General features: G+C 34.4%; 2 protein-coding genes across 4 annotated transcripts in view; one reads left to right on the top strand and one right to left on the bottom strand.

The window, feature by feature from the left end:
* Positions 1-4,083, bottom strand: part of LOC128985388 (mitogen-activated protein kinase kinase kinase 11-like) — an 86,696-nt gene extending 82,613 nt beyond the window's left edge. For all 3 annotated transcript variants that reach the window (XM_054404838.1, XM_054404839.1, XM_054404840.1), the window contains exon 1: positions 2,920-4,083. In XM_054404838.1, coding sequence (XP_054260813.1) covers positions 2,920-3,751 — 832 coding nt within the window. In that variant the 5' untranslated portion in view covers positions 3,752-4,083. The remainder of the gene's footprint in view (positions 1-2,919) is intronic.
* A 2,529-nt stretch (positions 4,084-6,612) lies between these two features.
* On the top strand, positions 6,613-15,454 carry LOC128986678 (metal regulatory transcription factor 1-like). The gene is made up of 8 exons (XM_054407165.1): positions 6,613-6,683; positions 6,980-7,204; positions 8,053-8,276; positions 10,945-11,095; positions 11,507-11,638; positions 12,031-12,202; positions 13,341-13,440; positions 13,926-15,454. Exons 2-8 carry the CDS (start codon positions 6,999-7,001, stop codon positions 14,939-14,941), a joined length of 2,001 nt encoding a protein of 666 aa, XP_054263140.1. The 5' UTR covers positions 6,613-6,683; positions 6,980-6,998; the 3' UTR covers positions 14,942-15,454.
* Positions 15,455-17,327: the final 1,873 nt, after the last annotated feature.

Raw genomic sequence — 17,327 nt, 5'->3', positions numbered from 1 at the left:
TTGGTTTTAACTTATTTTCCTTTTGTGTTTTAAGTGGTGATTTCAGAAGTCGTTTGGACAGATTATAGTAGCCTATAATCAATACCTTCCAAAGGAGCCTGATATTCTGCCAACCTGATTTTAATTGGAGACCCAAAGGTCAACATTTTTAAAGGAAGTAAAAAACTCTAGCCCACAGACCCCTAATTAATAATATTATTAGGTATCATTAAAAAATAAAATGTAGCCTAATCATTTATTCAATACTATCCTAGGTCTTTAGAAACTGGTTTGTCAAAAACAAAGGGTTTGAGTTCATTGAGTTGAAGCAATAACCCCCTAATCTCCAGCAAATGAAAAATCAGAATAGAGAAACCCAGGACTACCAGAGAGCTGACAGGACGCTGACAAGGGTGGTGTGAGCTACCAGGGACCTCTTAGATTTTAAATATGGCCCTGGCCTGAGGATATTGTTTTAAAATTAAGACTCTTCAGTAGGCATACTTTTAAGAACTAAAGAGTTTACAAAGGAATAGAAAAATGTTTCTATTCCTTTAGGTACCGGTAATTAAATAAAAAAAAAGGTAAATAAATAACAAATAGGCTGGCTACCAATACCTCTGTTAATTACAACATTTGTTATTACCAGTTATAGGATTGTGATACAGTTTACCTAAGTTACTTAATTAGGCCTACTCCAATCTTGGTAATCTCTAATTTTTTATAATCACCTTGAAATCTCCATAAATGACAATGTTAATCACCGTTTGGATCAGTAATACTCTTAAACCTCAATTTAGGCCTACTTAACTCAGCGAACAAGTCAAAGATTACATGTAGGCCTATAAGCTAAGTAGAAGTTTGCACAATGTGCCTCAATTAATCAAAGTTTTGCCGGTTTTGTCAGTCAATTCTCTTTGTTTGTTTGGCAACAGATAGTAGGCCTACTGTTACGTTAGTCTGCCAGTAATTGAGATTATTTTTTGCACGTCGGGCATAAGAAACTAAAGTAGGCCTAGGCCTACAGTGAAAGCCTTTAAAAAGAAAATAAAAAGCTTAAGTCACACATAGGTAAGTGACAATCTTGAGAATGGCCTAATTAAAATACTTAAATCAAAGCTGTTCTGAAACACAGTAGGTAGTGTGTGAAATTCAAACCTCTATCGATTGGTCTCGGGAATCTTAAATGTTTTAAGATAAAAGTTAGGCCTAAGTTTGTAGTTTTTTTCATTTTCTCCAAAACATTTAATTTAGTCTTTGGTTCTGTTCGGTTTGTGCGTTACTATATCGTCCATCCAATCACCATGAAACTTTGGGAGGTTGATTAACATGTTACAGGCAAAGTAAGTTGGCCTATTAATCAGGAATTCTATAGAATGATAACCGGTATATTCTAACTTATACATTGCCTAAAATAAACCAGGCAAAGTAAGAAATCAAGCTTAAATATACTCTGCCTCTCTGAGTCATTTTACAAAGGAACGTTGGCACTAAAGGTAGCCTACCTAGTATAAAATTACTATGTAAAGCTATAGGACTTTTTAAGAAACTTGTTATCCTCATTCGGCAATAAAGTATCTAATGTAAAATAAATAAACATAACCATATCAGTACGGTATTAAAATCACCATATGTTCATTGGTTTTACAAATCATCTTTTAAAGCAAAATATACTGTGGTTTCAGATTAAAATTCAAATTAATTCAAAGTTTATTTGGACCTAAGACATTAATATCCATTAGCCTAAAGGATTGCAAAATACATTTTTCCCAAATCAGCTTAAATTTTAAACATAAACTAGCCGATAGCCTAAGATAGACCTAATATTTGGTTACATCACATGTCCGTGAAAATAATTGGCTTAATCAAGAAATTAAAACCAATAAACCTAACTTATAAGAGGTCAGTAAGTTATTTGCTAAGGTACTTACCACATAAGTTTATTAAAAGACGACTTTGAAGATGTTACCTAGCCTACATACTGGAAGGAGGGGGTACTATTTCGGGCCGTACACATTAGGTTTTCCAGGAACTTAAGGTGGTAAAATTCTACCCTGTACATAAGTAGGCTAATTGGATAGTGGCAGGGGTACAAATCCAGAGGGTAAAAATCGGGCCGGAGATCTCCTGCTCTTTTTTAATTTCAAATAGGTACCGTAGGCCTATAATCATCCCGTTCACTAATCACTTGCCTAACTTACATTAATCATATTAAATTCCATCAAAATCAATGTACCCTACAGGGTGTAGGTTTGTACCCTCTCTAGGTGTTTAACGTGAAAATGACATTGTCGATCGGCAGGGGAGGTACAATTTCGGCGACCCGTCAGAATTAGCATGCAAAATTCAAACTTTTTACAATCTTACACTGCAAAGTTTTGGCCTATAAAGATTTAACACTAATAGGCTATCTAGGCCTACTAGTGTCCATTCTACATTATGTTAATATTGGTTTCAACAGATTTTACAAAACACATTCACCAACATTTTAGTGAAAAAGAAACTAGAGTTCATAGTTATTAATGTAAAAAATGTACCCATCTTAAACACATTGAAAAATGTTTAAAGTTTTGCCTTTGATTGATCTAGGGGGTTTGTGGGGCAGTCTAGGGACGATAGGAAATTTAAAGTCACTCCTCACCACCAATAGGTGGTCGGTACAATATTCCCGTTCTCTTTTTTGGTGGCACCCTACTTGACTACTGCAACATGCCAGGTCTATAAATCGGTCTAGCCTAAGTTATCCATCGACAATCCATCATAGCAGTTAGGTGTGACTTGAGTCAATAAGTTATATTTAGGTACCTTTTTAAGCTACATTAGGTTCAAAGGTCCTACCTACCTACAGAAATTCAATTAGGGTAGGCCTACTCTTCTACCATTTTAAAAACAAGTTTACCTTAATAATAAAATGTGACTTGCTTAGCCTACTGAACTCACCATTAGAAGACTTCAAATCACGATGAATTAGAGAAATTGGTGCCTGATTGTGGAGGTAGTTCATTCCTCTGGCAATTTGGATGGCCCAGTCCACAAGCACATCTGGTCTAATTTTACGTCCGGCTAACACTCTATTCAGAGATCCACCACGAGCATATTCCATCACTAGGCACATGTTTGGCATTTGTAAACATACTCCCTCCAGAGAAACAATATTTTCATGCTTAAGTAACCAAAAAAGTTTTGCTTCTTTCCTAACATTTTCTAGCGTCACAGAAATGTCTTCATCCGGATCTTGTCGAGCTGCTTTCACAGCAACCTCTAGATTATTCCAATAACCGCGATAAACCTTACCGAAACCACCTACACCAATTACTTCTTCAAGAACTAATTCACTAAAGTCAATTTCGATTGGCTGGATATCACTTATCACGTTGGAAACATGGTCGATGATATTCTGCTCTGTGACAAAATTTGAAGGAAATATGCCCACCTTCTCCCCAACCTTTCCGGTCCACCACCCTTCATCGCCGGATATATTGGAATCTTGAGAAAGGACTTCAACGATGTCTCCTCTTCTGAGGCTAAGTTCATCCTCTCCTTGTGCATCATAATCATAGAGTGCTGTCCAAAGTGATAAAGTTACTTTCCTACTTGCACTTTCACTCCTACGCACAAGGTGAGGACTACTAATTTGCTTAATGTTATTGCTAGATTGCTGATATGTACTAATTGTGTTTTGGGGGGAAGTACGACTATGGTAGACATCTCGGCCATTGGTGTTCACATAAACAGTCTTGGCGTGTTCCATGGACGTTAATAACGGAGGCATTCGTTTATTTTGGAATGGATTCTAGATCCTACTAATACAATTTTATCTGAAAATGTGCTATTGTATTTGATTAACGCTGAGCAAGCAAAAATAAGTGACAGGTGGTCAGTGTTATGACACTTGTCTTGTTGGTTCTCTTGCGGCATCAAAACAATGAAATAAGGAACTGGGCCACTTTTCATTGCCTCAAACAACACAAAACACTATTTCACTTAATGGAGACTATTAATTCACGAAACAGGATTCACTACACAAACAAAAGTTTCACTTTGGATCACTTTAGTTTAACGAAATGAGAGAACTTATGCTAACCTGAAGATACCGTCCGCCATTTTGACTAGTGATGGGAGAATCGAATACAGAATCGAATAGTATTCGAATACAGCCCGAGTATTCGTAGATTCGAATACTTCAAATTCGTACGAATACTTTTTTGTGAATACTCTTGACCTCAGGTTTTGCAGGATTTCTTGAATCTAGAAAGCGAATTCGGGGGATTCAAAAATGTATTCAACTCGTTTTCAACTGTACTGAATTCCCTTTTGAATATCTTACGAATCCGTAGCATTAGTAAGAGTATTTGATGTTTTTACTGCAGCATTTGTTTTCATCTATTCGTTATAATTTTACCATTAGCCCTATAATTTACATAAGATTATTATTAATCGATAACATTAGAATATATTGGATATTTAAAATATTAGGTTACTACTGGTAGAGGGCAACTGAATAGAATTTATTATAACTACAACCGATTTTTTTAGTTACATGGCAAAATAACATGCATATCTGATGTAAATTATCCGTAAGACATATTATTAAAGATATTAATTAGTTAATATAATAGAAAATAATACATTAATAAGACTGTAACTGACCATGAAATAATTATAAGTCAAAATAAATGTACCTTTTAAAAATCATATCATTTAAAATTACATTGAATAAATTATATTAATGAATTAATTGCTGTAAAACGAAATAACAGTGGCCAAAAGAACCGTTGCAATATGAAAAAAGAATTACACACTCATTTTCCATGCTTTGCATACTAAAAGGTGTTCGAATACAAGTATTCGTAAAAGTATTCGAATACAGGGGAGGCTACGAATTCACTGTATTCGATTCTTTAAAGTATTCGATTCTCCCATCACTAATTTTGACACCAACTCAACTCCAACTGAACTGGCTAACTGGCAGTGGGAGGGAGAGAGAGAGAGTAAGAGAGAATAAAGATTTTGCCAATGACCACCTGATGGTTTGGGAAATGAAATAATAATTATTTTTCTTGGTTCCAAATCTGTATGTATAAAAAGTCAAATGCTAGTGAAGGAGGGACTTCGGATTAGTGTTAATTTGGATTTAGCTCAAAGTTTTAAATACTAAGTTAATTAAGAGGATTATGTTGTAATATAATTAATATTAATATTTTTAATTAGTTCCACAGAATTACATAGACTAACCAATACGGTAAAGAGGGGTATGTCATATAGTATCATTTTTTTCAAACCATTGCTAATCCTCTAGCTTTATATCGAAATGAACAAAGCACTAACTTGCTGAATCCCTTAAATATTACAAAAAAGGTAAATAAATATATTCGGTACCTACAAGCATTTTTGGATGGCTGATATCAAACCGATATTTACTCGAAAATCTTCGTAAACAAATCACTTTGTATTTTGATAGCTCGGTTTAGTTATTTATCGCTTGATCGTCGGTTTTTCAATAACTTGGGACTGTGACCGATTTAATTAAAATAATTTAGTTCTAGGAGTTATATTTACTCGCAATTATTGTATGCTACCCTTATAAACATGTATAACATTGTTCTTTATCGTCTCCTGTTGTTTGTTTGGGACGGTAGCGACGTCTTGTAATCCACCTACTAGTAGGTCACGAATTGTGGATATTTATAGGCACGCACTGTGGATGCAATACTCCCTGGTGTGGCTTAACGTCCGTACTAGCACAGAAAACGTACTAGAATGCCAACCGCATGGTAAAAAGCATTAGGTGTTTTGAGAGAGCTTTGCCTGTCAATCCGTAGGCAGCGCCACCAGCGTCGCTATGCTATTGCATGGCAACGCTGGTGGCGCTGCCTACGGATTGACAGGCAAAGCTCTCTCAAACCGCTTAATGCTTTTTACCATGCGGTTGGCATTCTGGGTTATAGATAGTAGTACGTTTTCTGTGGTACTAGTGATGAGTACTACGACTACCCTCAATACTATTCTGATAGACCAATTCGTTAGTTATAGCAAAGATTACACATGCAGCATGCAGCATATGTAATCTTTGGTTATAGCTTTGACTAGGTAAAAATGTGGTTCGGATTCCATTATAAACTGCAGGTCCCTTAGCTGCCATTAGCTGTATGGGATGATATTAATTAACATCTGTGTCTAAGGAATATGTCGGCCTTAGTCACTAACAAGACTAACAGATCGAGCCACTCATCCTACACTCATCTCCATTCATACTTGGCTTAAAATACCTACTTTGTATGGTCGCCATTTTATTAAAAAGTATTAAAAGTACTAAATTATTTAATAACTAAGGCTTATTCAAATTTAACTACGGTAATTTCAGTCCATTCAAAATTATTATTGTGTTAGCTCAAGAAATTTCAGATTTGATCCTTAGGAATGTTTTAAGACCTTTTTATGTTATTGATATAGTATAATCAACCATTGTATAGTATTTATAAAATTTGAATACAGAATATATAATCAATGATGGTATTAATTTAGCTTATTTCCTGTGGCATTGAGCCATGCAGATGTAGGGTCGTCTCAGTCATATGTTTTTAAGCAATTTGTTTTCCCTTTTCGAATCTTTCACTTTCAGCAGAAATCAGTGCAGACTACAGACAGCTGTTTTGTGTTATGAAGTGTACACACACCATTTTGTTCAATTGAATTACCTTCAGGTATCATTATCAAAATGTTTTACTCCATAATTAATTATTCATTCATCATAAGTTTAGTTAGAATACATTTCTTTTTAGTTGGTCTGTAACTCATTGTTTCAATATTATGTGTTTTGGCCCTGCTCTTTACAATGTTGACTTAATGCAACATCTATTGGCCATAAATAAACTGTATGTTTTTCCTTCTAAATAGTTCTAAAGCAAGAGACTCATAGTCTCGTTCAGGGATTTACCCTCAATTGGTTTTATTATCTGTTAGAGTTGTAATTAATTAAATATCTCAACATTTGTTACAGGAACCGTACAAAGAAACAAATGGATCAAAATAACGAGTTCAGTTTAGGTGAAGATCTTCCACAATTCCAAGATTTTTCTAGTAACATGGAATTCCTTGAAATACCGAACTTTGATACAGCTTTTGAACAGAGTCCAATATACACTGCTAACATTTTGAACCACAATACACCTCAAGCAACAACTACATATATTGCTAGAATCGACCATAACAACAAAGAGGCAGGGTAAGTTGTGCTTAACTTAAATATCTTCTAGCCTATATTTAATGGGTTTAAAATTATGAAGTAATATTATTTTATCGTACCGTTTGTGATCGATATAATTACCGATCGATATAATTATTATTGATTATTGTGATCGATATAATTTTATTTTGGGTTTAAGTTACTTCTGAAAATTTGTTTTAAGTTAGGGCCGACATCTAAAGTGACAACCAAACAGGCTGTTTTACAAACAATGTTGTGTTGTGTGTTTTGTTTTTTTTCATACAAGCTAGGCAACCTGTGTGATCGCTAATTATAATCACAGAGGATACGCGTCCGGTAAACGGACGTGGAATTAGGCGTCCAGCAGTGACATCACCAGGTTGTGGGGTCCCGGAACGCCATTACCACAATGATACGATGTACAGACATCGGCGTTCATGGTGTAGTGGATAGAGTGCTCGGCCGTTCGGCTGATATGCAAGAGGTCCCTGGTTCAAATCCCATGGGTGGTAACTTTAACTTTTTGTTAAAGATTTTGCTTTGAATGCCAATTCCTCTTAACTGTACATCTTTTGTTAGAATTTTTAGCATTTATAATTTTATTTTATGAACAGAATTTAACCTTCATTCGATTTTTTCATTATCTGCAAGTTTGGTTAGTTAGGTTAGGTCAGTAACTGCTGGACACCTACTCCACGTCCGGTTACAAGACGCGTATCCTTTGCAAATTATAATTTTAGGCCAAAGTAAGTTATGCCTACCGTAACTTATTATTTATTTTAAATACCTAAGTTATAGTCTAGATTAAGGTTTCATGCCAGTACTACAATAGTGGGCCTGTTATAATAGTACACTTATTGTTGTAGGTTTATACATCACAAAATTAGTTCAGATGAAATAGAAATGCGTATAGCTGTAGGAAATTCTTCGGCAATGCCAGAGTTTCCGTCACATGCGACCATTACTGTTGAAACTACTGATCCGATGACTATGCAAAAACAAGTAAAGAAATTTCAGTGTGAATACAACGGATGTGAACGCAGATACACTACTGTAGGAAATCTTAGAACTCACATGAAAACTCATAAAGGTGAGTTATTTTATCTTATTTTTCAAGGAGGTACCTACAATTAAAAACTCAAACGCTTTTTTTTTTACATGGTCCATAATCCATAGGAAAATGGCTGTGCTGGGAATCGAACCCGTCCCTCTAACACTGTAGTTTAAGACGTCAACCACTGAAGGCTATAGTAACACGCCTAAAATACAATAACTGTCTGATACATGCTTGACAGAGTTAATAGGCTTTAGACTGGGTGCGCTAAGTTTAGCCATAGACAAAGCAGCACAAGTAGACTTCTCATCCCATTGTAAATTGTGAAGCTTGTTTTTCGTGTCTATTTCATGTATGACAACTCTGATCGCTAGTGTAGACGAAATTTGTTTCTATTATTTTAGGTTTAGTTTCATAATTTTTTCTTTACGATTTGGTTATATAACTAGGAGAACAGTTACGGTATTGTTTATGATTGGATCGTTTTATTTGGTTACAGAGGTTCAAGCAACAACAGCCTGTGAAAATAAGATTTTAAATAACTGAAATAACAAGACGCTAATTAATTGTAGCCTAAACAAAACATGACCCCTACAGAGCGACGTACAGAACTAACAATAAAATTGACGTCAGCTGTTCTATAAGGATGACAAACTAAGGAGTACCCTATGTTTTAACTATGGTTTAGCTGCCAACAGAACATGAAAGTGACCTTTGTAAAAAAGGTTCCCTAACTTATAGCTTTAGATCTATAATACCATACCGGTACTCAAACCTTCTAAATGAAAAAAAAAAACAGTCACATTAAGAATCGATAGTACGATAGGCCACTTATGGTTTTTCATAATTAAAACTTGATTAATTACCGTACCTTTCATCTCCTACCAGTTCCAGAGCCCTCCTTCTTTGTTTAATGCCTTAGAGAATTAACATTACATTAAGTCAATAAATTAATTTCATAGTTTAGGTGAGATTCTATTAAATGTGTCCTGCTTAATGTATTAAGGCTAAACAGGTTTGTGTTTTGGTAGGTAATCAAATTAACTTAAAAATAACTATTTTGCTTGAGTGTCTTGCCTACTGTGCTCCCTTATCATGCTTTGCTCGAACGCTTTTTGCAGAAATAATTAATACCACAATCAATTTATCCCACATAAAATCTCAAATCAGCTCAACCATTTGTTGGGCTGCAAAATATTGTTTGTTCTTACAACCAATGTTTTTTAAACTTTAAACCATACATCGGTGTAAACTGTGTCACCACTCGCTCAGGCTGAATTTTACTAACGTTAGTGTTGAATATGTTTTGCTAACAATGCTAAAACCAACTCTGTGTCAGGCCTGTTTCGGGATCTTCTGCTTCGCTTGACTTGTCTTCATAACTTGGTAATTACGTTTTATTTTATGAACCACTAAAAGCTCTCTAAGCTGTGTTTGTTTGAAGTTTTGTTATTGAGATTTAACACCTATAGGGCCATTTCTCACCTTTGTTCTAAATTTTCTTTTTCCAGTAGTTTCCTTGTTACATTAATTCCTCATTAACTCGACACCCGGTAACTCAACAGGGTGCAGGGTGCATGCAAAATTAAAATTTATTTTTTTTCAGAACATTTAGTTTTGCATAATTCTTTAATATTTTAGATTTCTTTGAAAATTGTTTACGTAATATGTAAAAATACATATTATTTAAGTAATGAATTTATATGTAATAAAAATTAGTCAGTCAGGGATTCATTTATAAAAAAATTCAATGTTTTAGATTGCCCAACAACTCCAAACTCAACAACCTCTGGGTCCACAAATTGTAGAGTTAGTGTGGTTTTACTGTGTACCTTTGCTTGGTTGGAGAATCACCTTTACATTTTTACCAGACCATACCTCCATCACAGTACTTCCTGTAATGTAACACAGCATTAAATTTGTTTTAACAGTTATTAGTTTAGCTTACATTTTATCAGTAGCCAGGTTTTTATTTAACTTGTATCATAATGATTGTATGATCTTCTTTGTATGATTTGGTCGCAATTCCCGCTAAATTGAAAATCGTCTTCTGTTTTTCATCACATGGGTTGTCTTTGACCTGTTGAAAACTGACACCACAGCTGTACTAGACACAGCCTCACGACTTTGAAATCAGAAGCTATCTTAAGATGGAGACAATTAATAGTTAAATTTTAAATACTTAGTAGGCCTAAGTGTTAGGAGAAAACCCATATTGAAGGGCGCCCACACTCGATGGCAATTGGGGGGGGGGGGGGGGGGTGAGGTGGAAGCCCCCAGCTTTTAGAGAAAGAGAAAATTAAATGCATGATATGTAGAATTTGTTAAAACATCACCAAATCCATTCCAACAGCAAGATCACCAATTTACAAAGTTAATTTACATACATACTTACCTTTACAGTTTGTGATTGTAACTTTTATGATGCTTTCTTTCTCCCCAAGCACCCGGACATTATTTTGCGCTAGTAGAACACTGTTTAACCTGTTGCACGTAAGCTTTCATTTGTAATTGTTTTTGCCTCTCCCAATTTTTCACTCTGTGGTGTATGCTACGTAAAAGATTCTTGAAATGAAACTGTTGCTTAGAAGAATTGTATTGTATACCAATCTCTTTATCATCCTTAACCAACCTCATTATTTTCTTCAAATTTTGATAATCACTTTTTGATCAGTTTTTCTATTGTTTCCATTTTTCTCTATAGGAGAATACAAGTTTAAGTGCGCACAGCCAAATTGTGGGAAAGCCTTTCTGACGTCCTATAGCCTGAAGATTCATGTTCGAGTTCACACCAAAGTGAAACCTTTCAACTGTAGCCATGATGGCTGTGAAAAGGCCTTCAATACACTTTACAGGTAGTGTACACCAAAAGTTGATTGGTGAAGTAATGTATAATTTGTTGGGAACTGCTGTGAATACTGTATTTACAACAGTAAAACAATAGTAAGCTTTCATCCAGTCTCCACAGGATTAACCCTTTTAGTGCTAGGCCAATAAATTGTATTTTGTTAGACTTTCGTTTACTTTTTAATGATTGTTAGTGGGGTATCCTATAAACATGCAGGTCACCAATGGCCGTTTTGCTATTTTTTTCAAATAAGTAGTTTTTAGCTATTTCCTCATACTTAAAGGTATAGAAAATACCTTTAATTTGACACCTCAAACAAAAATCCGTCCAGTCGTTGTTGAGTTATAACTCCAAAAGGAAAACTGCTTGCGTATATATATATAGATAGGTATTCTAATAGTTTGTCGGATACTTTCAGACTGAGAGCCCATCAAAGACTGCACAATGGAGACACGTTCAACTGTATTTTCAGCGGCTGCGGAAAGTACTTCACGACCCACAGTGATCTCAAGAAACACATTCGAACACACACACAGGAGCGACCTTACAAGTGAGTGAAACATAAATGTATCTATTGACAGCTCTTGTGTGAATGTTGGCAGAAATGTTCAAAAGAAACAATCATTCTAGCGTAGGAAAATGTTTTACTGTTACTTTAAAGAAGTATGTAATTTTCCTAAACTATTTACAAATTTTAAAGCTAAATGAAACATATTTTTCAGATTTTAAAGTAAAATTAAATCAATTATGTGAGATGCTCAGACAAATGTCAAGTGTAATGAAATTCGAGATTCAGTGCTTGAATCCAGCCAATCTAATCTTGAACTAAAACTTTCCTTTTAAATTCAGGTTATTGAAAATTTGCTTTACCACATCACTAGTACAATTCATGACACAACTTGCTATTTTCACCCAATCTACTTCACATATTTGATATCGTAGGTGTGGAGAGAATGGTTGTGGCAAAGCATTCACAGCTTCCCATCATCTAAAGACTCACATCCGTACACACACGGGTCAGCGACCAATGGTCTGTCCACACAACGGCTGCAGACGAACCTTCATGGACAAACAGGGCTTGTTGAAACACTGCGCGACTCACGGTAACCTTGCGGTGAGTAAACATAGACAATGAGTGGTTACAGTGCTTACCTTCCAAGGTTGCTCTGGATTGATTGTGGACCCAGTATATCTAGCAAAAGATCGACATTAGACAGCAACTAGACATTATGATTTAGAGGTTCATTAAAAGAAGCTTAAAAATACCACTTATGTAAAAAAAATTTAGATCATAATGAGCAGTGTGGTTAATTACTTGGCATGATGGGATAAAAATTAAGAGTGAATACTATATGGAGCTCAAGATCTCACACAGTAATCTGATGGACATTGGTTTGACCTATAGTCCGTCCGTTTGGCTATGATATCCAGCAGATTAGGAACCTTCTCGGAACTCAACTCACCCTCCCGACCCGCTTGCCAGGCGGAATGGCCTTTGATAAAAAGTTTACCTACCTACTGTCACAGTTCCACAGATCTGTAACTTTTTTTAAGTTAAAAATAAATTGTTCTCTATATATTTGAGTTCTACATGAAATTCCTAAAATAATGAGTCCAAACACGATGTGGATACTTAATATGTACGATCTGAAAGTCGGATAAAACTGGTGACGATTCAGAGTAATTGTACTACTTTCAGATCGTAGATATTTAGTACCCACATCGTGTTCGTGCTCATTATTTTTGGAATTTCATGTAGAGTAGAACTAAAATTTATAAAGAACAATTTATTTTAACTTAAAATAAAAAAAGTTACAGAATTGTGGGACACAACTGTGACAGTGGGTGAGTCACTGTTTGTCTCCAGCCAGCAGGTCGAGAGGGTGAGTTGAGTTCCAAGAAGGTTCCTAATCCGCTGGGTATCATTGCCAAACGGACGAACTATTGGTAATTAGAATACTGTATTTAAATTCTTCCTTCCATAAATCTGCAAGTGTATTACTAAATTTTCATCTTATGCATTGCACATTTTTGGTTAATAGCTTTTAACTGGAAAATTGTTTATCTCTTTAAATATTTTGAGTGAATGATATCAAATTGTTTATACTTCAATAACTCACAACATGCTTTTAACAGTTTTGTAAACACTTATTTTAGACACATCATTTTTTTGTGACTTTTTAATTGAAAAAATTATTAGTAAGTTACATGGTTACATTTATACGATTGTTTTGATTTACATTTATTTTCAGGACCTTGTCACAGTGGCAGAAGCTGAGGATTGTTCTGATGTTGAAGATAATCCTTCTGACATAGAAGATGTTACGGAAGACCCTTTATCCAGTTCAACAGGTATATTTTATACAATTTTACAACAATCTCCCCAACAATTATGGTAAGCTTTCCCCTTAACAAAATGACGAAGCTAACCTAACCTTCTGATATAGGCCTAACCTAACGGAGAAAAGGGATCTCTCTCCCACTCTGTTTTAGTTCTCTCTCATTCTTCTCTGGAAAGAACTAAGTAAGCTTTACACCCCTCTGTAGCAACTGTGGACTATTGTCCAATTGTCTAAATATTCAATACCATTATTTACATTAACATTAGTAATTTAAAATATTACAGTTGTTATTTAGTTTGGTTGGTCAATATTTTACTAAACGAGGCAAGATCTAATCAATCAGCTTTTTTTGTTCAACAATGTAATTTAGTTTCACTAATTATTCAGTACAGTACTTTTATTTGTGTTTAAATTGCTCACTTATCTTTGATCGAAACATCACAAATGTGATTAATATAATAGGCTAATAAATTAATTCAAAACCAAATGTTACAGGGGATATTTCTTCATATTTGGCCTCTTCGGTGTCATCGGATGCAAATCAAGAAAACGTTTGTAAATCTTCCCAGATAATATCTGAAAGTGGTTTTGAACCAATCATGTTTGAAATCAACGGTGATGGTGAGATAGAAGTACAGGGTATTACGAAAGCTAATAACAATGAACCGACAACAAATCTATCCATTCTGCCAAACGTTGGCTTTGAAAACAGTCATGTGAAGAAAGGGAAGGAATTAATCACACTGAACCTCATCAGTGAGGTTGCTAACAAGGATTCACAAACTGGTAGCTCATTACCAGCAACGTTTGTCACAAACACTGCTCCAGAGGCACCCTCTCTGAATCATTCGGCTGGAAACATATCACCCGATGTAGACCCAGAGACAATAATCATGGAACTTGGAAAGCAATCTGAATGGGAAGACATTTCTTCAGTAGGTGAAATCGTCATTAGTCCTCAATTAGATATACTGGAGTTGCAGTGGAATGAAATAATGAGGAAAGGCAAACCAAATCAACCTGAAGAATCGACAACAACTGAAGACGTTCCTGGTACAAACCATAAGTCTGACTCGTCTTTCAGTAAAGACACAAACAGAAACCCCGCAGAAAATAGCTCTGCAGCAAACGAAGATATTACAGAGCTATGGAGAAACATGGAGAATAACAATTTGGTTTTGGAGGATGCTGTGGGGTTGTTAAGCTCTGAGGAAACACTTGAACAAACTGAATACACAATCCCTTCAGGGAGTAATAGAGATTCGACCAACACGCCTCAAGCTTCAGCAAGTTCCAGTGGGAGTTGTGGATCAGCTGATGACAAGTGTGAGTGTACTAAAGAAGGTAAAAAGGTTCAAAACTGCTGTGTTACTGTTTGCTTGAAGACTATGAACCAACTGAGGAAAGTTCTAGAACAAGGCTGTTGTAAAGGGAGTGCAATAGGGAAACAATCTCTGGCGGCTATAGCCCTCCAGTTGGCCTCCACTACGAATTGCTGTTCAGGACACTAAAAGGTTGGTTGTTATCAGATAATATTTTATTTTATGTTCATAGTTCCTTTAAAGGCTGATTTTATTTTTAAATAGTTTATTTATTTAAAAATTCTACCAAAAATAATAGTTAAACTTTTGAAATTGTTTAAAAATAATTGTTAAGCATTACATATAGATAAAATAATTTTTATTTAGTTTTTCCCGATGTATACAATTTTCTAGAATTATAGCGGGAGGAAAAATGATAAACTGTTAGAATTGACAAAAACCAAAGCTAATAATTTACATTATAAGCGGGTACAGCTGAAACTATTTGTTACAATTTACTTTTTAGGAAAAGACGATTTTAAATATTTGACACAATTCTTGTCACTTGAAGTTACCATGAATTTTACTTTACTATCGGTTGTCTTTGGCATTCAACAATAAAATGTTAAACCCATTTTATTCTAGTCACAAGTCAATTATTCTGTCGAAGCATTTCACAGGGATTTTAGTTTTAATTAGGTTTAGTTTTTTTTTTTTTTTTTTTTTTTTTTTTTTTACTGGAAGAGTGTACAATACGCTTTGGTTATTTAGCTTCTGAAGGCTTATTTCCTGTTTACTGTAGGCTAGTAGTAGGCCTAAGTATCATTGCAGGAATAAAAATCATAATTTGTTTTACATTGTTAATTCATATAGAAATTTATCTAGGCTAGTGAAATATTTGCAATGTCTATTAGTGATTTCACTTTGGTAAATATTTATTAAAAATTAGTTACCTTGTACTATTAATTACTATTTGTGATAGTTGAAGTAAAAAAATATGACAATTTGAAAACACTAATCCTTCACTGTTGGTTGGTCAATAGAAACTATATTTTGTTCTGTATACATATTCTGTTTTGCATTCACTAACATTCTGGCAAATTACAGTAACACAAACATAGAACAAACGTAATGTTCCTCAATAATGGGTCCCAGCTACTATGCAGAACAGGTTATTATTTTTATTAAGAGGTTATTATTAAGAGTTTATTATTTTTCTAATCATCTGAAAATAAAACATGAAATAGAACTTGCCTTCAGTGGATTCTCTTTTAACATAAAAACTAAGTTGTAAGGAATTGATGATAAAAGAAGGTGCTACGACTCATGTCTATATTGTAGATCAATTATAAAAACTTATAACTGTAATGAAGTGATATTAGAAATTTATCATTTAAAGCACGATGTCTTGTAATATTTTTTCTATACTGTTAAGAAAATTAGGAATCTACCAGAATGTGCCTTTACTTTGTATTTTATGTCATATCTTCTACATAAAAAAATAATAACCATTAGTACGGTTGTGTTTAAAACTGCATCCTTTTGTACATCTGTTGTTTTTTAATGTTTAATAATTTCTTCAGCCAAAATATCTAAAGAATCTTTCTTGTTATCACAGGATTTAGTTTGTAGTATGTATACTTTTGTTGTTTATATGTATACTATGTTAATTTGGCTGTCACATAATCAGAATAAATATGTTCTTGTTAAAGATATTTTAATTACGTCTTCTTATTACCTCTTTGACTGCAACACATGGGGTATTTTGTGCACTTGGGGATATATTTTCCTCAGATTGCGTTGTACTATCCTTCGTACGCTAGCACGATCTGTCGTCTGTCAGCCACACTCTTATTTTGCCGGACACTGTGTGTTTTATCTTGTACTAGATACTTTGTTTATTAAAGTAAGTTTTGCATATAATAGTAACTGTAGCCTATAGTACGAGTTAAAGCAATTTGAATTGGTGATTAGTAAACGTCTTCTTGAGTACTCATGAACACTGGCGTCCCTCAATGCGGACATTTCCTCGGTACTTATTGGTGACGTTTGACGACGTCCTTCCTGCTTAGTTTATTTTTATTCATATGTATATTTTTTCTTTACTGAAGTAACAGTATTCTGTATTGACATTCAATATAAATTTATCAAAAAAATGTAGGCTTCCCCCCAAAAAAATGTGGTTAACAATTAGTTTTTATGATATGTTGTTGATATGTTAGTACATTTTATTTTGTCCCGCTTTCATTAATGATTACTATATTTAATTAATAAAACTCCAACATTGCGTTGAGAGAGGGGATTAATTTGCATCATCTCACTAAAATAATTGCAACGATTTTGTGATTTTCAACAAACATAAAATAAGCAAAAAAAAGACACAATATGCCTATTATGTGTATTATATAATTGAGTAATTGCTTGGTGTGTACACTCATTATCATGTTCAATTAAAAAACACCTTTAGCATGAACAAAGCTGAGAGTAGAATAGTTTACTTACTTATATCTTCAGGCAAGTGAGGTAACTCTAACTATTTTAATATTCAAAGCTCCCAAAACACCGGCTATCCAACCCTTTTAAGAATATGGGGTTA

Source organism: Macrosteles quadrilineatus, unplaced genomic scaffold (assembly GCF_028750875.1).
Source record: "Macrosteles quadrilineatus isolate MER2022 unplaced genomic scaffold, UCM_ALF_1.0 Scaffold_2__2_contigs__length_208266976, whole genome shotgun sequence".
NCBI lineage: Eukaryota > Metazoa > Arthropoda > Insecta > Hemiptera > Cicadellidae > Macrosteles > Macrosteles quadrilineatus.
Note: the sequence above shows the minus strand (reverse complement) of the source record. Positions and strands in the feature narration are given on the sequence as shown.

What these genes read in the sequence shown, in the direction of transcription:
- LOC128986678 (XM_054407165.1), top strand. Translation starts at nt 6,999, where the DNA reads ATGGATCAAAATAACGAGTTCAGTTTAGGTGAAGATCTTCCACAATTC. An exon ending in CATAACAACAAAGAGGCAGG is followed by an intron (nt 7,205 to 8,052) that starts GTAAGTTGTGCT and finishes TTATTGTTGTAG; the next exon opens with GTTTATACATCACAAAATTA. An exon ending in GCCTTCAATACACTTTACAG is followed by an intron (nt 11,096 to 11,506) that starts GTAGTGTACACC and finishes GGATACTTTCAG; the next exon opens with ACTGAGAGCCCATCAAAGAC.